The sequence below is a fragment of the Plecotus auritus genome (genome assembly GCF_963455305.1).
Source record: "Plecotus auritus genome assembly, chromosome: 5".
In the NCBI taxonomy this organism is placed as follows: domain Eukaryota; kingdom Metazoa; phylum Chordata; class Mammalia; order Chiroptera; family Vespertilionidae; genus Plecotus; species Plecotus auritus.
The window spans coordinates 183,900,981-183,922,299 of NC_137776.1; the positions used below are offsets into that span (position 1 = coordinate 183,900,981).

General features: G+C 66.0%; 1 protein-coding gene across 5 annotated transcripts in view; it reads right to left on the bottom strand.

Moving 5' to 3' along the window:
- The window catches only part of RALGDS (ral guanine nucleotide dissociation stimulator), a 41,233-nt gene extending 20,739 nt beyond the window's left edge, over positions 1-20,494 (bottom strand). For 3 of the 5 annotated variants that reach the window (XM_080670921.1, XM_080670920.1, XM_080670919.1), the window contains exon 1: positions 1,340-1,621. In XM_080670921.1, the coding sequence (XP_080527047.1) occupies positions 1,340-1,522 (183 nt within the window). In that variant the 5' untranslated portion in view covers positions 1,523-1,621. Of the gene's footprint in view, positions 1-1,339; positions 1,622-6,906; positions 7,039-20,307 lie in introns of those variants that run through there. The other 2 variants (XM_080670923.1, XM_080670922.1) reach the window with 2 other exon arrangements.
- Positions 20,495-21,319: the final 825 nt, after the last annotated feature.

Genomic DNA, 21,319 nt, shown 5'->3' on the forward strand with positions numbered 1-21,319 from the left:
AACCCCCGCGCTCCCCCCACACGGTGGGCATGGAGACACAATTTGTCCTTGGGCAAATATGCATCTAGTCCCTGGCTAGATACGGGGGACACACAGAGGCACAAGCCCCAGGCTGCAAACTGCCGGCAATCACAGCACACCCAGGCCTACGGTGATGGGGGAGGGGTGCAGGACTCCAAGGGGCCCTAACCAGCACTGGGGGGGCGGCGGGGCGGGGCGGGGGTGTCTCAGGAACTTCGCTGTTAAGGCTCTGGCTCGGCCGTGACATGCTGAGCCCCTCAACCCAGGGCTGGCCTCTGTCCGGGCCCCATGCCCAGGCAGAGCCGGGGAGGGGCGCATCCCTGGAGCTGCTCTCTCTGCTGCAGGGGCAGGTGCACAGGCAGGCGGGAGGAAGGTATGGCTCCCCGCAACCTGTGTGACCCCATGACCCACTGAACCCCACTACACAGAGCACACCAAAAACAAGAGTCCCGCCCCCGTGGGAGACAGGCACAGCTCCCCTTCTCTGAATCCTTCCAAACCTAAGGTGTTGGGGCATTTCTTTTCCTTTAAAAAAAAAATGTGTATTTATTGGTTTTAGAGAGAGAAGAGAGGGAGAGAGGGAGAGGGAAACATCGATTTGTCGCTCCATTTACTTATGCATTCGTTGGTAACCCTGACCAGAGATCGAACCCTCAACCTTGGCATATTGGGCGACACTCTAAGCAACTGAGCTACGGGCCAGGGCTGGCGCTGGGCATTTTCTAACCAAGCATCAATGAGTCAGTCAGCCTCTGGGCATGAGAGGGCCTTGTCCCAACCTCCCTGCCAGACACCTGGCCCCACACCCAGCTTCCCCTCCACCCGGTCCTCTGAGCAGTCCTGAACATCAGCTCTACCTCTGACCCTAAAGAGGACCGTCTGGAAGGCCCCTGTGGTCCCCGCCACCCCTGGGCAGGCATGCCAGGAGTTTGCCCCCCTAAGCACTAGGCACCTGGATCGCGAAGCTGCCTGTGCAAGCCGGGGCTGGCAGCCGGGGAAACAGGGCCCAGCCCTGCTGGCAGAGGTGACAGCCCGCGGAAACAGGTCTACCTGGCTGCAGGGGCGCGAGGCTGGCACACCCGGGCTCCGCGAGGGCAAACACTGCGGTGGATGAGGGGCAGGCAGACCCAGGGCCAGTCCCTGAACTGCTGGACCAGCTGCGCGGGCGCCCCCCCGCCCCGCCCACCTTGCTGCCCTGGGGTTACAGCGAGGAGGGGGGATTTCTGCAGAGGGACCCTCCTTCCGGGCCGATCGGCACGCTGGCCCCCGCCCCCACCCCCTCGCTGGGCCGCGGGTCGGGCCGCCCAGGCTCACCCACCTCTAGGCGCGGCAGGTCGGGGTCGAGCTGCGTGAAGCTGTGCAGCACCACCGGGCAGCTGTCGGGGCCGCCCACCTCCAGGCGCACGGCGTCCCACACGCTGCGGCTCCGCCGGGAGCCCGGAAACAGCGGCTCGGCACCGCCCGCAGGCCCGGCCGCCTCGGCCCACATGCGCTGCACCATGGGCGGCTCGCAAAGCGCGGGCGGCCGGCCGGGCCGCGGGACCCGGGGCGGCGCGGGCGGCGGAGGCCCCCGCGGCTCCGCGCTGCTGCGCTCTGCGCCCGCCGCCCGGCCCGCTGAGGTCATGCGGGGGGCGGGCCGGGCCGGGGGCGGGCCCTGCGGCGGGGAGGGCGGGCCCTGCGGCGGAGAGGGCGGGGCCTGGGTGCCGGGGCGGGCCCTGCGGCGGGGAGGGTGGGCCCTGCGGCGGGGAGGGCGGGCCCTGCGGCGGGGAGGGCGGGCCCTGCGGCGGGGAGGGCGGGCCCTGCGGCGGGGAGGGCGGGCCCTGCGGCGGGGAGGGCGGGGCCTGGGTGCCGGGGCGGGCCCTGCGGCGGGGAGGGTGGGCCCTGCGGCGGGGAGGGCGGGCCCTGGGTGCCGGGGCGGGCCCTGCGGCGGGGAGGGCGGGCCCTGGGTGCCGGGGCGGGGCCTGGGTGCAGGGGCAGGGAGTGCGTGCGCGGGCACCCCCGCGAGCCTCCGTGTCCCACCTGTAAAATGAGGGCGACACCACACGACACATCCCGCAAGCACAGGCCGCGCACCCACCTGCGCCAAGCCTCAGGTATCCATGGGCAGAGGGGCCCCAGCAGCTCCCACCCTCTGTGCCCACCCGAGCACCCGGGGACGGTGGGGTAGGGGGTGGGGCGGAGGAAAACAGTTTGGCAGTTTCTATTGGGACATTAAAAACGATATGCCCGTTGGCTTGGCAACCCCACTCTTAGGAATTCACCCTCAGCTGGCGGTCCGGGGCGTGCACCGGGATTTCTATGGGAGCACATTTACGGAAACTTCGGGTACACCCCTGCCCAGCACAGTCACGACGGACCGGCCCTTCGGCAACCCGTGATGCCGGAAGTGCTGCTCAACCCGGAGCCGTGAGAAACCGGGATGCTGCTCCGCTTGCGGACATGACACCGCGCCGGTGACCAGAGGGCCCTGCTCTGCCAGCCTCGGCGCTATTCCGGCGCCTCTCCACTTGCCCTCGCGCTTCTCTGAATTTCCCAGTCTGCCTCAAATATTTGTGTAATCTCACACCTGTGATCAATGCTGGTTTTGTCTGTTTTTAAGCAAGATGGGTAGATTGGGTTGGAGCGGAGGTCCCTAGGAGGCGGGTTAGGAAGGCTCCATGACTGTCCTGGGGAGGGGAGGTGGGGGGGCACATTAGAAGGACGCCCTCAAAGAGCAGCAAAGCTGGGACGGGACCCGGACACTGCCCTCGGCTGGAAGTGTCTCCTCCGGCCCTCCTCCCGGCCCAGCTCTCAGAACTTGCCAGGGAACCCGCACCCGTTGGGGGCTCCCTTGATCTTTCTCCCAGGGAGGTGCCCGGGAAGCAAGCTCACAGCGGGGGGGGGGGGGGGAAGGGCGCCTGGAGGCCAAGCAGTTCATCGGGGCACAGAGGCGGGCACCCCACACGCCACCGCTCTGGTTTTGAGGGTGCCCGGTAGGCGGGGAGGTGAGGCGTGAGCAGTTCATCATTACATAGGCCCTGGCTTTGGGTGTCCCCCCGGGGTCCTGGTGAGCCTGTTCACGGCTCAGCTGAGTGCGCACGTGCGTACACACACACACACCCGGTTCCCAGGGTGGCGGTGTGGCCTAGACAGGTTCAGGCACTGAGAGCTGGGTCTGAGCCCAGCCCCACCCCTTCTTGCTGTGTGACCCCAGCCCCCGGCAGGTCACCTCACCCTGTGTGAAGGGGGCATGACTGACAAGACAGCACCACCCAGCACCTGGCACAAAGGGGCTGCCGGGAGGAACAGGGCGCAAAGCACTGTGGGGCGTGTGCGGCTATGATAAATGGGTCACTCCTTTCCTCCTCATCCTGCTCAGTGCACCCGACCCCAGCTGTCCCAGGCTCCCACCCTTCCCCCGGGGGTGCACCCGCCCCTCCCTGGGGGTCCCGAGAAGCCCCCATGCACCCCGCTGCGCTGCAGAGACCCGTCCCCAGGCGGAGGCCCTGGTACAGGTGCCGCGAAGACCGGCTGCGAACGGCCGCCCGCCGGGATGAGACCCCAGCCAAGTCCCGCCCCCACGTTTTGTTTGGCTTGCAACGTGTTTTCCGATGTTTGAGCCAACAGTGAAAGGTCAGGTGGTTTCACATAAAAACCCACATTTCTGGCTTCTCCTGCGACTTGGGACGACCTGGCCACACAAGGTCCGTGTTTCCGTGAGCAGCAGGAGGCTGGGAGGAGCTGACCACAGCTGGCCCTCTGGCCGGGGCAGGTCTGGGTCTGCCACCGGCCCCACTGGGCCTCCATCCCTCCCTGCCCCCTGAGCAGCCTCCCCCAGTTGAGGGCAAAGGTGTGCTCAGGCCAAACCTGGGCCCCTTTTTCTTCCCACTTCCATCCCACCACGTCCGCTGACACGGGCAGCCAGAGAGGTCGTGACCCTTGCAAAGCTCCCACACCTGCCCACAGACATCCGGGGGCAGACCACCTGCCAGGGGAGGCCCCGGCTGCTCCTCTGGGTCTCTGGCCACGCCCAGCCAGGCTCGCTCACAACTGCAGCATCTCCAGGGTTTCCAGCCATCATCCTGGGCCTGGGGATACTTCCCAGCCCCACCCGCCCCTGACGGTCCCTGACGTCCCTGACGGGGGCGCCGCAGGACTCCCAGGGCGGCTCAGAGCAAGACCTGGGCTCAAGGTCATTGCTGGGTGAGCGCAGGCCTTGGCCATCACCTCCTCCAGGCTGCGCTGGGCCAAGGCTACGGAGGATGCTGTGGCCCAGCGAGGACCAGAGGCCCGGGACCCAGGCCAGGCCGTGGGGGAGGAAGGTAAAGGGCACCCCGTGGGTCTGCCTTCTGTGGTCTATATTTAGAGCCAGGGAGCACCCGAAGAGGGTGTGGCCTGGCCCGGCTCCCCAGTCATTTCCCCACACACGTCACCATTCCTGGCCTGCCCGGGCCCTGGGGTGGCCCTCTGTGGGCGGGTGAGCACACACCTTGGCAGGAGGTGACACACCTGGGCCCTGTCTGGGAGCTCCTGGAACAGCGGGTGGGCCTGGCTCAGCCCCGCCTCCTCGGCCGCCAGGTTTCTGGGAACCTCCAGGGGCCCTCTCTTCCGCCAAGGAGGGGAGCCTCAGGCAGGAGGCAGAGCCCAGAGGGGCTCAGCAGGCGGGAAACGCCACCTCCAAACCTCAGGAGACTTTCCTGGGCGGAGGGTGTGACATCATCACCATCACAAATCTCTGACCTCACTGGGCGTCACTGCCCCAGGACAGTCAGAACAAGAGCCATTGACGCCTGGAGCCATGGACAGCGCGCGGCACGGGGTGCCAGGAGCTCGCTGCGGGCCCTGCTGTCCCCCGCAAAGGGGCGCTCACAGCCCTGCCTCTGACCCTCCAGGTTGATGGAGACACTCCGAGCAAACGCACAGCCCGGGGTCCCTGATAAATGCCATCTACAGCGTGGGAACTGGGCTGCCCTGAGGACTGTCCCCCCACTCGCACCCCCCAGAGGGCTCAGTGCCCCCCACGCCAGCGGGCCCTGACACCAGTCCAACAGGTGACAGCCTGAGGTGGAAGGCAGGGAGGAGAGAGGAAGAGAAGCAGAGGGGACACTGACAGACCGGAGACACTCTGCCCCTGAGCCTGACGCGGAGAATAACAGACAGGGGCCCGAAGGTCCCGGTCTCAGCCCCAAACCTGTCCCCAAGGCGGGGCGGGGGGGGGGGGGGGGGCACTGATCGGGAGGCAGCCATATCCCACAGCAGTGCTGGTGGGAGACGCCAGACCCTGCCTGAGAAGCGCCCATCACACCCAAGGGACTCAGCGTGCCCCTAACCTCCCCTCCTTGCTGGGTGTCAGCCAGCGGCCACCGCACCGTGGGGCCTGGGACGACCCAGTGCCAACAGCACCGTTCTTCCCCGGATGTCTGGGAAGCTCTCAAGATCTGGAGCCGAAAAAAAAAAAAGATCTGGGGCCGAGGCTTATGTTCAAGCCCCTGCCCTGCACCTTCCTAGCCTCAGTTTCACCTTCCTGAGCCTCAGTATGTCCGTCAGTAAGGTGGGAACAGCAACAAGAATAACAATGCCGCCAGCTGACTCTCGGGGTTCTCAGCAGAGCAGACGATAAAATGCAGCACAAAAGCCCTTTGTAATCTGAGAGACACCATCGCCCTGCACAGGAGCCGCTGACCCAGGGCCACCCACCCGCCAGGAGAGGGAGACAGGCCGGCGGGCGGGCACTCGGGCACCACAGGCAGCGCCCCCCCCACACACACACACCCAGGTGGCAGGTGGAGGCTCTCCTGTAGCAGCTTCCAGCCAAACTCCTTCAACCAGTTCCCACGGGGGGCGGGGGGGGGGCCAGGGGAAGCACCCAGCCTCTGGCAGAGGCACCGGTTGCCCTGGAAACTCACCTCGGGGGCTGGGGCTAGCAGAGGCGTTGGCCAGGGCGTGGGGCTCGGGACGGTCGGACTAGGACGGCGGGCGATGGCCCACCTCCTGGCAGTCACCACAGAGACGCAGGCGAGGAACACCCAGCCCTTCCTGCCCTTGGGTACGGCGGGCCTGCCTGCCCGGGCCATGGCGGGTGGGAGCCGGCCTCCTCGCGAAGCCCTCTGCCCGTCTGCCCGTCTGTCCGCCGGCCCCGGTGGAGTCGAGCACCTGAGTGCCTAGACCTGGAGTCACCCACATGGCTGTCATACCTGCTCCCGTGACGGGCAGGGCCAGGAATTCCCGCTTGTACCAGGCCACGGGCCAGCCAAGGACGCGCGGATGGGGCTCCGTCCGGAGCCGGGCCCAGGCTCCAGCTCAGGCCTGCTCTCGCGGGGTGCGCCCAGCTGTCTCCTCCAACACCCTGGGCCCTGCACCCGTCCCCCTGCCTGTGGAGGTCACACCCCGGGTCAGAAAGGTGGCGGGTACAAGTCACCGAGATCTAAACACGGCTCCGCCAGTGGGACTGCCAGGTGAGCGTGAACCCGCCAGGCTCCGGCCCCGGCCCCCCACTACCGCTCAGGGCACCTCCACCCCTGGCACCCGACACGGGACCTCATGCTAAACTGCAGAACCAAACCAGGGTGGCAACTGTCTACTGTGCCAAGTAGGGAAGCACAAACATAATACTGTCACCACAATTACCATCACTCCAGAAAAGCCAGCAAACGCAGCCAGGCGGGCGAGCTGTCGGAGGGCAGTCGTTAAACGAACACATTTCAGAACAACTCGGGACCCGTCTCCGTGTCCCCACGGGCAGCCACGGACAAGCCCAACGCCCATCTGACAAATGGAAAGACTGAGGCTGGGAGCCGGGAGAATGCAGAGCCACGGACGCTCCTGCCACGGCATTCAGAGCTCCCGTCCCCAAACCCAGAGCCACAGGGCGACCCAGAGACAGACAGAGCCGGGCTGCTTCCTTACCCTCCTGGGACCCTGGTGGCGGGCCGCCGGCGGGGCGCGCAGGACCGCGGAGGTCGGGGGGAGAGGGGCTCCGGCAGAGGCTCCGCAGCCGGCCTGTCGGCACATGGTGGGCGCTGCTGGGGCGGCCGGGGCCCCGCATGCCGCCCTGCCGCCCAGCCCCGCCAGCACCGGCTCTGGCTCTGGAACCGTTTCACATCCTCTTCCGGTGGCTTTGTGGGCACAGGGGACCCGGCTGAGCAGGCAGCTCGGGGCCCGTGAGCAGAGACCTGCTTCCCTGCGGGGCCTGTAGGTTCCTCTTCTCGCTGAGCCTGTTTCCTGACCACCCTCCCCACCCCCCCGTGGAGGGAGGGGGGTGCAGAGGTCTTCAAACCCCAATTCCTCCCACCCCGCCCTCAACCTGGAACTCCCACCACGAGGCTCCCAGCAGTCTCCTTCACGGAAGAAGGGGTTCCACATTCACCCAGGAAGCCCTGGGGTCCGGGTTTCTCCAGGGATGCAGGTGGCCATCAGAGGCACGGAGCTGGGGGTTCCAGGTGGACCCCGAAGCGCCCGCCTCCCTGTGCCTAAAGCCAGAGCACATCTCCACCTGCCCCCAAATCCCTCCAACAGCTCCGTCCCACCCACAGGAGGAGCCAAAGTCCTAGCCCCTGACCACCCCCCTGTGCTCACCTCTACCCAGGCACCCCTGCAGTTCTCCCCTGCACCCCCCACCACCCCCACAGCCTGCTGTGCATGGTGACACGTAACCCTGACCTTCAAGCAACAGCAGAGGTGACCGGGCTCTGAATCAGCCAGCTCTGGACCCTGGGCCAGCGACTTAGCAACCCTGGGCCTCAGTTTCCTCGTGTGTAAAATGGGCGCATGGGTGCTGGAGGGTCTGACAGGGACTGGGCATGGGCCTGGCTGGAGGTCGGCACTCGGGGGGGGCTGCGCTCTGATCCCCTCCCGTGGTCCCGTGCCTGCCCCCGCGCCTGGCACGTAGTGAACACCCAGTGGATGCTGGCGGGTGCTGCCTGCGCCAGGAGTACTGTCGCCGCCTGCGGTCTGTCTGCTCAGCGTGGGCCCTGCAACGGATCCCAGTGGGTAACTCAGAAACATCTGCTGTCGAAAAGCAGCAAACCGTGCCGGGGCGCTGCAAGCAACCCTGGTCCCCAGGCGGGGAGGCACCTGGGCGCACAGACCATGCTCAGCCCCCTCCCCTGCCCCAAGGCCAGGCCGGCACCAGGCTGGAGGGCAGACTCCAGCAGGACCAGGTGAGACAGGGCTCAGCAGAGCTCCAAGAAGCGAGACAGCCGTGGGCACCTGGGCTGTCCCCAACCTGACCTCTCACCCCTGTGTGGCCGGCTGCCCAGCGTGTGGCCTCGGGCATCCCTTGCGGCAGTCTGGCCCCCCTGTCAGTGTACCACGGAGCTCTCCGGAGCATTTGGGGGCATTAGGTGACATGGGGGGCCTTCCCTGAGCTGTGGCCTCCTCCTCTCAAGGGGAGACCCTTGGGCGGTGCTGTGGAAGGGGCAATGGGAAACTGGCTGGGACAGCGTTTCCATCCGAGTCTGAGGGTGGGGGGAGCGTGAGAGGCGCTGGGGCACAGGCCCCATGGGAACCAGGCTGCCTGCTCTGTGTCTGGCTGTGAATGCCTTTGATTCAATAGCATTGCTGGGCCTCCCAGGAGCAGGCCCGTGCAAGGAACCACCTCTCTCTTCCATGCTCCTGAGCCCAGAGAAGGCTTCCTGGGCTCTTCTCCAACGACCCCCCCAGCCTCCCAGCCTGTCACCCCCACATCTCCCCTGCCCCAGCCTCCAGCTCCGGTCGGCCTGACCTCAACCCAGGTCATGGCTATTCCTTTCAGAGCCCGGCCAGGCCCAGCGGCCACAGGCAGTGGGTCTGAGTCACAGCCAAGGGGCAGGATGACCAGCTGAGGGCAAGAAAGGCGGGGCCTGTGGAGGGGAGGGGCCTGTGGCAGGGAGGGACCTGAAGAGGGGAGGGGCCTGAAAAGGGAGGGGCCTCTGGAGGGGAGGGGCCTGAAGAGGGAGGGGTCTGTGGTGGGGAGGGGCCTGAAGAGGGCGGGGCCTGCGGAGGGGAGGGGCAGGTGCAGAGGCCTCTGTTTCCTGCAGGCCTGGGGTCCCCACATCACTGCCACCACTTGGAACTAAGATCAGACTGGCCACCGAGAGCCAGGGCTGTGGGGGCTGGAGACAGGTAGGGCCGTTCCATCTGCACCTCCACCACTTTGCCCCATGTGGGGGCTGGGCCCACCAGGGACCCCTTCACACCTGCTGTGCACGGAGCTCTGTGCAGCCATGGCCTCTGGGAGCACTCACACCAGCCCTGCCCACAGTCACGGGCCCTCGTGGTAGGAGATCAGGCAGACATCAGCAGAGCAAGGACGACAGACGGGCCAGGTACAGAAGGAAGGTCACCATGGCGGAAAGCCCGGTGCCTAGCAACCAGGAAAACAAGGCCCCATCCCCGTAACCTTTCCTCCCTGACATATCACTGGCCGTGTGGTTTAGCAGGGATCCTCAAACTTTTTAAACAGGGGGCCAGGTCCCTGTCCCTCAGACCGCTGGAGGGCCGGACTATAGTTTAAAAAAAAAACTATGAACAAATTCCTATGCGCACTGCGGGCCCGGGACGCATCGGCTGCTAAGCAGGACAGGCAGCGGCACCCGGCGGGCCGGATCCATGTCCTCGGCGGGCCGCATGTGGCCTGCGGGCCGCAGTTTGAGGACCCCTGGTTTGGACCCTCTGACCTTTCATATCGCTGGTCACACGGCTCGGACCGGAGGACCAAGGCCCCAAGAGTGGCCTCACGGACTCCGATGCGGCAGGCGCGGGCACCACTGCTCCCTAAAGCACTAAGCCCTGGGAACCGTATGGGGGCCTCCGTGGGGTTCAGCTCCAGGCCCAGAAAAGCAGCAAAGCCAGACAAGTGACGCTGCGCTGACCTCAGGACCAGCTGCACTGACTAATGACCCTGCCCAGCGCCTGCCAATCGGTGGAGACCAGACCCTGGAACGCTGGAACACCTGGAACGCTGGTGCACCTTCTATTGAGACCCTCCCTTGGGACCTCCCCTAAAATCCCTGCCCTTAAGGCCCTGAGGACAGAACCCAGCCGCTCTCCTTCTCCCTCTTCTCCCTCCCCCTGGCTCCCCACCTTCCCCTTCTCTTTCCTGAGCTCCGAGGCCCTTCCTTCCTCTGTCCCTGCTTCCTGAGCCCGTGCTTCCACCTCCGCGACTTTCTGAATAAACTTTCTCTTCTCATTTGAGTCTTGGCTCTGAATTCTTTCTTAGCTGAACGGTCCGGTCTGACTCTGCCGGTAGAACACCTGGTGCTGTGGTCACCGCCAACCCCCTCGCCTGTCCCAGGACACCGAGGTCATGTGACCGGCCACCTGTCCTCAGGGCTCTGCCTCCATGCCAGGTGGCCACGGGATATCACACCTGGCCAGCCACACAACAGCCCAGACATAGCCAAGCCCGGCCACGGACATGTGAGCACAGATGCGCACCGACGCTCCCGCTGCCCACACTCCGCCCTCGGTGGGTGGGGGAGGAACAGGGTGTAGGGAGGGGGCCGGCTGCAGCCCACATCTGCGGGCGCCTCTCCCTCCCCCAGCTCCTGGGGGCAGGCCCTGTGGGGGCGAAGCCGTTGTTGATAAACAGTTCGCGGCTGTCGCTAGGAGCTGTGACTCAGCCGGAGGGTGACTCCTGTCGAAGCTGTTTACAGCACCACGTCCCGTCCAGGAAATAGAGGGGAGGCTCGCCCCGGCCTTCGCTCCTCGGCCTGCAGCCTCCTGACCTGACCTGGGGCCCGGCCCAGCCCAACTCCCGCCCTCTCGTTTCTGGGAACCTGAGGCCCACGATCTAGTCGCTTACCACGCAGCCCCTGCCAGCCCGGCTCTACGAGGCAGGGAGACCCGCGGTGTGAGGGCGAGCCGCCCAGCCCTGAGCAGGAAGAGGGCCTGGGTCTGTGCTGCCTCTGCACCCGGCCTCCCCCTCCGGCTCTGACTGAGACTCCTAGGGACCAGGGCGCAGCAGACACCCCCATCTGCAGCCCCCACTCCCCGGAGCCCAGCCTGGCCAGGCCTTGGTGCTCCTCGTGGGGACAAAGCACTTTCTTTTTTCATTTTTTAAGCACATTTTTATGGATTTCAGAGAGGAAGGGAGAGGGAAACATCAATGATGAATGAGAATCACTGATGGGCTACCTCCTGCACGCCCCACACTGGGGATCAAGCCCGCAACCCCGGCATGGGCCCTGAGCGGGAATCAAACCTGGGACCCTTCCAGGCCGATGCTCTGTCCACTGAGCCCCGCCAGCTGGGGCGGGACGTACTTTCATGCAGCCTCTGATGAAGCCACGGTAAATGATCCCTGTGGTAAAACGGATAAAATCAAGGCCCAGAGGGCAAGTAACGTGCCGAGGCGGCAGGGCGGGTCCGTGCCAGGCAAGGAGCCAGCAGGCTGGCCCCCCAGGGCTCTGCACGGGTTCCAGATCACAAGCGGATTTGTTCCGGGCAGCACGGGCGGGGGTGGGGCTGGCGGGGTCCCTGTCAGTGGCGGGGGTGGGGGGGCAGTCTGTCCCCTGTGTGAGTCCCAGCCCAGGATCCTGACCTCTCTTTCCCGTTCCCTCCCCACCAGCCCACGGCCTGAGCCTGAGCCAGGGACCCTCGGTATTTCCGCTATTCACTGACGTGCCAGTTGGCAGGTGAGCTCGGGGACAAAAGCTTGGAGGTGGCACCAAACTCACCCAAAGCCACACGGCAGCCTGGCACTGAGGCTGCTCCCAGCCTTTTCGGTTTTTTACGTTTATCATCTTTATTAAGTTTTTTATTTTTAACATATTTTATGGATGTCAGAGAGGAAGGGAGAGAGAGCGAGAGAAACATCCACGATAAGAGAGAACCATGGATTGGCTGCCTCCTGCACACCCCACACTGGGGATCGAGCCCACAACCTGGACATGTGCCCTGACCGGGAATAACACTGTGACCTCCTGGTTCCTAGGTCGCCGCTCAACCACTGACCTCCCCCTCCCCCCGCCGGGCTGCTCCCAGCTTTTACAAGAGGCCATGGTGCCCCTCGGTGGCAGGGACCCTCCTTTCCAAGAGGGCTGACGCGGGGGGGGGGGCGGGGGCGCAGCCTCAGAGTGACTTGTGGAAGGACAGCTGCCGGAAGGGGGAGACCTAGGTAGGGAGCCCCCGGAATGGCAGCGCCACAGGAAGCACCCGCTGGGGGACAGGCAGAGAGGGCTGGCCCCACGGCCGGCGGACGAGTAACCCCCGCCGCTGTCCAGCCGCCACAGGGCTCCCCCGTGCGGGCCGCCTTTTCCCAGCCACTGAGTCACGCAGGTTGCCAAGAAGCTGAGGATCCGAGAATCCAGGCCCTGCCCCAGCCACTCCCGCTGGCATCATGCCCGGCTGGAGCCAGCGCTGCCAAGGACACGGGCAGCCCCCTCCGGTGGCAGCGAGGACAGCTCCCGGCCCCCGGGCCTGCCCCCACATCCCGCTCCCAAGGAGCCAGTGGCAGAGCGGCAGCTACGAGCTAGCGGGGCCTCCGTGCAAACCCCGCCTGCCCGGAACCGGCTGGGAGGCTGGCACGTTACTTCCCTGGACCAGCCTCGTCCCGGGCCAGGCGAAGTGAAATATGGAAGCACGTAGGACGGGCCGATGAGGAGTGTGGGGTGCTGCAGCTTTGAACAGGGCAGGGGAGCTGAGGAAGTAACAGGCAGCTAATAAAATAACGCACCAGCTGGGGAGCGTTTCCTGCCGCCCCAACCACCGCCCTGGGCTCTAAGCTCCCGGAGGCACCAGCCACATCTGTCCCGTCCGTGCCTCATGCCCCAGCTCCCAAGGGACGCTGCCCGGCCTGGAGGGAGCGCTCGGTGCTGCCGGGAGACACCGCCGGGAGACACCGCCGGGAGACACCGCCGGGAGACGCGCCGGCACCACGCAGCCTGCACGCACATCACAGGCTGCACAGCGCACGGGTGCTCCGCGCTTTTTCAGTTCTTCCCCCGTGGTTTTGTGTTGTTTTTTTTTTAATGTGATTATATTGGTTTTAGAGAGAGAGGAAGGTAAAGGGAGATAGGAACATCAATGAGAGAGAAACATGGATCGGCTGCCTCCTGCACGCCCCACACTGGGGATGGAGCCCACAACCCGGGCACGTGCCCCGACCGGGAAGCGAACTGGTGACCTCTCGGTGCACGAGTCAACGCTCAACCACGGAGCCACGCCGGCCAGGGCTCTCCCCTCCGTTAAAACTGGAAGGGGGTGAGCTCCTCGCGCCCAGGGACTGGTTCCCGGATGTCCCTGGCACGGTCCCTGGCACACAGAGGGCTCCACCCGGGACCCGGATGAACAAGTGGACTGGATCGTCCGGATGGTTCCTCGGCGTCCCAGTTCCGGGACCGGGAAATCTTCAGAGTCCAGGGCCAAAGAGTCCCTGCGGGCAGATCACCAGGAACGCTTCCTGGGGGAGGTGACGGGGCTGGAGCGGGGCCCTCTATCACCAAAGTGCTTTCCAGAGAGCACGACGGAGCGGCCCGGGAGGCAAGCCCAGGCCCGGAGCCGGGCAGGAGGCCGCCAAGCTTTCTGGGGGGTGGGAGACCCAGACGCCAGGCGGCCTCGGGGTGTCAGTGCGGGAGGCAGGCAGGCAGAGTTCAGCTCTGGTTCAACCTGCATTCGTTCTCCTTCCTAAATGGGTGCACTCCACGCCCTCGAGTGGGGAACGGGTCTCCGCTCCCGGGCAAGCAGAGGCTGCCTCAGGGTTTGGACTGGGCTTAGAAGCCCCTCCGAAAAGCACGCCAGGGCCTGCTGAGGCTGGGAGGGGGCCGTGCTCCCCCTGTGCCCAGCAGAGCCCGGTCCCTTGGGGGTTTCAGGGCCAGGGAAGTTGGGACAAACGGGCCCTTGTAGTGAGGAGGCGGCCGGCCGTGCCAGGGACACTGCGTGCCCGGCGCCGCCACCCGCCTGTGGGGGCTCAGGGGCCGGGAAGCCAGGCTGTCCTTTCAGAGGGGACCTCCTGAGCGGCCTGGCCTCTGGAGAGGACCCGGGGCTCCAGCTGGCTGCCGGGAGGCGCTGGGGCTGCTGCCCACTGCCCTCTTTCCCACAGCCTCCTCCAGCAAGGGAGTCCCCAGGCGGGGCGGGGGCGGGGGCGGGGGGCAATGCCTTGGGTTCCCAGGGCCCTGGGGCTGAATGACCCGCTTTAGAGACACTGCCTTTGTCCCACCCTCCTGCCTGCCATTGTCCTTCTGCCAGACCTCGGACTCTGCCGTGCGCACGTGGCGCACGCTAAGGCACACGTCACACAGTCGCTCAAAGGCGCACCTGACCTCCAAAGGTGGGTGATGCCCCCCGACATCCACACCCACTCCCTGTGCAGGCGCAGGGGGCCACGATGCCCCCACTGTGTCTGTTCTGTTCCGTCAGGGCCCGCCCCGTGCCCGCCCCCTGCCCGGGCTGAGAGGGGGAAGGCGGCCCGTGCTCTGTGTTGGGGTTTTCCTGTCCTGAGAGCCTGGGAAGGGAACTCCCCTGAAAGCCTGAGGAATCTCGATCGTCCGCTAGGGGAGGGGGGCGGCCAGGCCAGCGCAGCCCTGCCCTGCCCGACATGAGACACTGCCCATCCCCAGAGCCCACAGCTGTGCCCTCTCGGCCACCCGGGGCCTCGGGCTAGGTCCACGGCCTCACCCTTGAATCTGAACCCTGAGCAAGCAGAGGGTCAAAGGGCAACTTCCTTGCTGGCACGGCCCGCGGGGCTCAGGCACTCTGGCCTCCGGGAGCGGGCGATCCAGGTGGGGCTCACCCTGTCCTGGGCGGTTTGCTCAGCTTCTCTGGGCCCTGGATCCCCCTGGAAAAATGTGGATTCAACTCAGGCCCGCCTCCAGCTCCCCAAGAGCAGTCGAGGCTGCCCCTCTTCACAGCTGGTGGGCAACAGGGCCATCTGCCTTCCCCTGAGGGGAGCAGACATTCCCTGCCCCCCGGCAGAGGGCCTGCGGGTGACAGGGGCCGGCTGTTTCCGGAACAGCTCACGCACCTTGGTATGCCTGAGCCCACGGGCGAGGCAACCAAGGCAGGCAGTGAGGCGCTGGCTGTCTGGTCCTGCCGGCCCAAGCCAGGGCTCCCACCCACTCTGTCTTCTCTCCCCCCGCCCCCCTTCCCCTCCAGACAGCCTGACCGCCCTCCCGCCCCCGGGGCCAGGCCCTAGCCAGATGGGGGAGGCAGAGTGAAAAGCCCACCGGGATGGATGAAGTTCAGGTGATGACAGTCCCAGGCCTGAAAGACCCTCCGCCTCCCCGTACACTCTTGCCTCCCAGTTCGGGGCTGGACAACGACAGGGAAAGGGCCTCCTGGGCCAGTGGCCTGTGCTCAGAGGAGCCCTGATGGGATGTGGGCGGGGGGGGCAGGGGGGGTGCAGGTGGGGACGCTCCTGGACTCGGGGCCACTCACTGGCCAAGGGCACTTTCCTCTCCACTGACCAGCTGTACAGTGAGGTGGACGCCCCCGGAGGCTCAGGGTGTCCAGGGGAGAAGCCCTGGTGCCTTCCCAGGAGAACCAAGCCTGGGTCCCAGGAGGCGGGGAGGACCGGGCTGCCCTGCTCCAGGGTGGACTCGGCCCCCTCTTCAGGGGGGAGGGCTGAGCAGCCCCCAGCACTCAGGGAGCAGAGGGTGGTGGGGACAGCACTCCCAGATTTTAGTATCTTAGTTCCCTCTGGCAGCTGACCACTTCCGGCCCCATCACTGTCACCTGTCACTCAGGTATCCAGGAAACAGCCTCTGTTGCTAGGGAACTGGCCTGGTGCCAGGTGGCTAGCTCAGAGTGGGGCGATGGGGAGTGGGGAGCTGGCTGGGGTTTTCCCCAGGAAGCACCAAGGGGGCCGGGGGAGGAGGGGCTGAGTGCGGGTGGATCAGCCACGAGTAGCTGAGGTCCACACACAGGCCATCGGAAAGCCCCAACCCCTGAGCCTTCCTGCAGGCAAGTATTTTGGGGTCCTGTAGTTGCTAAGCAACTGCTCTGGGTTGCCGTGGAAACTCTCCCTTCTGGGGCTCGTCCTTTTTCGGGGGATGCCCTCTCCCTGGCGTGGCTGCCCTGGGAGGAGGCACTGAGGCTCATGCTCCTTCCCTCACCCCCACAGAGACACACCCCCCCCCCCAGCTGTGACCGCAGAGAAGACTCCTTGAGGTTCAAAGCCCAGGACCTGCCCCAGAACCTGCTCACCTCCTGCCCCATCCCTGAAAATGCCGAGACCAGAGCCCGAGGCCTTCATTAGCGCGGGGAGCGCACGGAAGGGGCTCATTAGCCCTGTTTTCGCCTCCACGCCCACTGCGAACCACCACCTCGGGGCCTGCCCAGCCCTGACCGGGGCCTGCCCAGCCCTCGTCGCTGGACACTCACTGTCACTGGGAGAAATCTGGTCCCAGCACCCAGGCCCACCCCTGCCAGGCTTGTCTGCCCCAGGGACTTGCCCGCCAGCCCTGCCGCTACTTAGCAACGGAGAGTCCCTTCGCCTTCCAGTGCCTCAGTTTCCCCCAGTGCCTCAGTTCCCCCCCTGCCCCCGAGGATGGCGGTGGCACCTGTCTCACAGGCACCCCGAAGCACTGCAGCCCCAGGCCAGGCGCAGGGAGGCGCTCTGGGCCAGCAGTCACCCCCAGGCACCCCCAGGGCACGGGAGAGGCGCGAGCGGCCGGGAGGCTCCCCTGCAGAACGCGGCCCACAGCCGGGCGCCGGGCACCGCTGGCAGCCAGGGCCTCCTCCAGAGGCTCCTTGTTCTGTTCCCGTGCCCACACCCCTGCTCCGGCCTCGTGCCCTCCGACAGGAGCCGAGGCGCTCGGCCTGCGCACAGAGGCCCTCGATCAGTATCTGTCGCTCGAACCAATGCCCCGTGTCAAGAGCCAGCGGCATGGGGCCTGCGGCGTCAGAGCGCCCAGGGGTCACAGTGAGGGATGCCTCCACTCCCGGACTTTGCTCCCTCGCTGATGCCCACGCTCTGGCGGGGAGCCGGCCCCCCCCCCCGCCCCCTGTTTTGTACAGGAGGACAGGGTGGAACCCCACCGGGCGAACAGGGGGAGTCAAACTGCACCACCCCACTGAGGGACAGGTCTCTGGGGAAGGAACCCCTCCAGCCTCGACCTGCCCCACAGCCCACCCATTCCCGCCCGGGACACGCCCCGCCCCGCCGTGCCGCGCCCCTCCCCCCCCCCACCTGGAAGCGCAGGTGGAGCCAGGGCTTCAGGACCCCTGGACCCTCCGAGAGGGGCCGGCTCAGCCCGCAGGTGCAAGAGGGGGAGCATCCCGCCGGGCCCCCTGGCTGCCCATCTGCGCCGCCGCCGCCGGCACTACCCTGCCCCGCCTCTCTGACCTCCTCCGGAGTATGTCACCCCTGAAATGACTGTGCTCCGGTCTGTTGACAGTTGAGTGTCGTCTCCTGGAAACAAGAAGGTGAGACCTTTGTCTAAGCCGCCGCAGCTCACAGCCACGCTGGGTGGCCCCAGGGTCACAGCGCCACCTGCTGGCGCTGCTCCAGGACGCGCGGGCCAGGGGAGCCAGCTGCCCCCGAGCACACCCCAGGCTCCACTTACACCCACAGCCCGCAGCTGCCCGCAGATGCCAGAGACGCCTCAGAGACTCCTTGAGGTTCAAAGCCCAGGACCTGCCCCAGAACCTGCTCACCTCCCGCCCCATCCCTGAAAACGCCGAGACCAGAGCCCGAGGCCTTCATTAGCGCGGGGAGCGCACGGAAGGGGCTCGTTAGCCCTGTTTTCGCCTCCACGCCCACTGCGAACCACCACCTCGGGGCCTGCCCAGCCCTGACCGGGGCCTGCCCAGCCCTCGTCACTGGACGCTCACTGTCACTGGGAGAAATCTGGTCCCAGCACCCAGGCCCACCCCTGCCAGGCTTGTCTCCTCCTGCACCGGTGGCCCCTGGGTACCTGGCCTCCAGGAGAGAATCACTCATGTCCCTGATGTGGGCCGAACTGTGCCGCGCCTCCTACTCCCCAAAGACAGGCTGGGACCCTAACTAACCCCGGCCCCTGGGAATAAGACTTTATTTGGAAACAGGGTCTTGGCAAATGCAACCAAGTTAAGACGAGGTCACGCTGGATTCGGGTGGGTCCTCACCAAAGTCAAGTGACTGATGTCCTCAGAGGACGAGGGGAAACTGGACACAGAGACACAGAGGCCATGTGCAGGCGGAAGCAGTGTCTGGAGCGACGGCTCCGAAGGCAAGGGCACCAAGGGAGCCAGCCAGCCACCACCGGCAGGAAGAAGAGGCAGGAAGGTCCCTCCTCGGAGCCTTCAGAGAGGCACGGTGCTGCCGACACCCTGATTTTGGATCTCTGGCCAAGAAACTTCTGTGTGTGTGTTTTTTTTCTCTTTTTTTGCAATTGATTTCAGAGAGGAAGGGAGAGGGAGAGAGAGAGAGAGAAACATCAGTGATGAGAGAGAATCATCGATCGACTGCCTCCTGCACGCCCCCCACTGGGGATCGAGCCTGCAGCCCGGGCATGTGCCCTGACCGGGAATCGAACCACAACCTTCTGGTTCATGGGTTGACGCTAAACCACGGAGCCACGCCAGCCGGGCACTTGTGTTGTGAGCCACCCGGGTTGTGGTACTTCGTTAAAGCAGCCCCACTGAGCCCACCTCTGCTCTCCCCGTCCCCCTTCCCACCCCCCCATCATCCTCAGCATTGCATCTCCTCGAACCAAGCCTGACCACAGGACACCTTCTAAGAGTCCCCGCACCTTGAGCGCCCCCAAGCCACACACTGTTCTCATCCTTGGGGTCACAGCACAAATGTCACCCTGGAGGCCGTGAGGCCCACCTAGGGTCCCGCCCTCCCTCCGCACCTGCTCCCTTTCCCCAGCGCTGCTCTTCCCTCCCACAGGGTTTGCTTTTGTGCCTTTGTCCCTCTGCCCTTCCAGGCTTGAGCTCCGGGAGGGCAGGAACCATGCGGGCTCCCGCTCAGGGTGAGTGCTGGGGGCGCAGAAACTGAAAAAATGAGAGGGTCTCAGGGCCCCTCCCGCCTCTGAGCAGCTCACACTGTGGACGTGGAGACCAGTAATAAAAGGTGCATGCTCCGTCTGAGGCAGCCCCATGCCCAGAATGACCCCTGGGTGTCCCTTCCCAGCACCAGCGGCTCCATTGAGCACAGTGGGCACAGCCCGCCCCCTGGCGGTCATCCCCGGCACTGCAGCCCCAGGCGAGAAAATCAGAAAACAAAACACACCTTTGTTTGGAGTAGTCAAGGCAGCTGCTCTCCCTGTCACCGCGGGCAGAGGAACAGGACCTGCGAGCTCCAGGAGCAATGTCTGGGACCCCAGGACCCCCGCTCGCTCCCCTCTTTCCCCCCACTATCCTGGTGTCTAGTTCATTCACGAGGCCGCCTCACCCCAGCCAGGGCAGTAACTCCGGACCCACTTACAAATGAAGACCCCAAGGCTCCTATAAGGAGGGCCTTGTCCTTGGTCCCCAGAGGAGTAGTCCCGTGCTCTGCCATGTTCTGCTACCCAGGTCCCAGGACCCTCAACCCCCAGGCTGCTCAGAGGACCTCCAGGGAGTAGAAAGCATTTTCCAAGGACTCGGAGCACAGTGGGTCACGGATGGAGAGCCAGGGACAACAGACTCCTCCAGGGGCCTGTGGGACCCTTGGTGTCCCATCATCTGTGCACCCCAACTTATAGAGAAATAGGCTAAGGCCTTTTCTCCTGTACCCGCCCCCCACAGTAGGGAGGAGGTCTCCTCCTAGTTCCAGGAGCCCAGAGTGGAGGACGAAGGGCTCCAAGTCCTCTCCATACTGCCCTCTCCATGGCCCAGCCCAGGCAGGCCCTGGGCACCTTTGGGACCCCTGGCATCAGCCTGGCATCTCTCCGCTCCCCAGGTTATGGGCCCCAGGCGTGATGCTAGGAGACTAGAGGCGCCTGATGGCCGGGCTGCCTCCAGCCTCCTGCTATCCCCTGTCACCTGCGCCCTCCTCTGAACACACTCCATGCCCCCACCTGTGAAGTCACTGTGTGTGCATGCGCCTGTGCCCACATGGGGATGCCCGGAGGAAGGGCCCCACAAGGGAGGGGTGAACAGGGGTTCCCCCAGGATTTTAGGGGTCCTTATTCCCAAAGGAAACCCCACGGGAGGACTGAGGCTGGCCCAGGAGGCTGGAACCCTCCCTGCGCCTCTGGATTCTGCCCACCGCGTGGGCCCCGGACTAGTCCCTGCCTCTCTCCTGGCCTCAGTTTCCCTATTGTACCGGAGGGGTTGAACGCGGAACTGCGTAAGCGCGCGCGGAGCGTGAACGCAGTGCCGCGCTCCCTCCCCGCCGGATGGGGTGTGGCGGGGGACACGCGGACCTCCCTCCACCCGCGACGCGCCGGGGAGGGCGGCCGGGCCGGGCGTGGCACTCACCTGGCAATCTACCATCATCCTCAGCCCTGGCAGCGCATCGCCGGCCCCGGGGTGGGGCCCGGGACTCGCAGAGGCCGCTCGCCTCGGCCCGCGCGCCGCACAGGGGGGCGCCCGGCTGCGAGGCTCATGGCGCGGCCTCCCGTCCCCGCCGCGCCCGGGGAGCCGCCGCCGCCAGCGCCGCTCCCATTGTCTGCGCCGCCCGCCGGCCGCTCGGGCCCCGCCGCACGGTTCCGCCCGGGCTCCGGGCAGCGGCCGGGTGGGCGGGGTCAGCCAGGCCCCGCCCCTCCCGCCGCAGGTGTGAGGGGCGGACCCGCGCGAGCTCGGGCGCGCGCACAGCCTCCCTCGGGCCCCGGACTCGGGGCGCAGCTGGGCCTGGGATCCGCCGCGGGCGCGCGCTCGGGCCGCGGACGCGCGTCCCCAGGAGCCCCGCCTCGCCGCGCGCGCAGCGCACCCGGGACTCAGAGCTCGGCGGTCTCGCGCCTCCCGCCCTCGCAGCCCGCTGCGTGCTCCCTGCGCCCCCTTAAGACCTCCGACCACCCTAAACCCAACCGGGCCAAGTCCGCCGGTGTTGGGCCGTGTAGGCATGGAGACTTGAAGACACGGGAGTCAGCGCATGGACACCCCCACCCTGTCGTCCTGGCCCCCATTTGCCACCTGCAGAGGTAGTGGGGTGGATGGCTGGGTCCAGGGGACCTGGAATGGGAATGGACACCGAGTAGGCAGCAAGGTGAGGCCGCCCCTTCTACCTTTCCTTGTACCCCTCCCCTTTCTTCCTGGCAGGACCCCAGACGCGTGGTCCATCCTGTCCCTGCCCCGCCCTGGCTGGAGGAAGAGGGCTGAGGGGCCGTGGAGGCGAGAGCTCCACCCCAGATGGGCCAGTGCTGGGGGTAGTTACTTTACTGGGGAGCCCCCTGGACCCTCAGTGCTTTCACCCTCTTTATAGATGAGCAGTGGCCCCAGTACTTAGGACCTCTCAGCTCTGAGGGACCAACTCCAGCTGTGAATGGGGGGG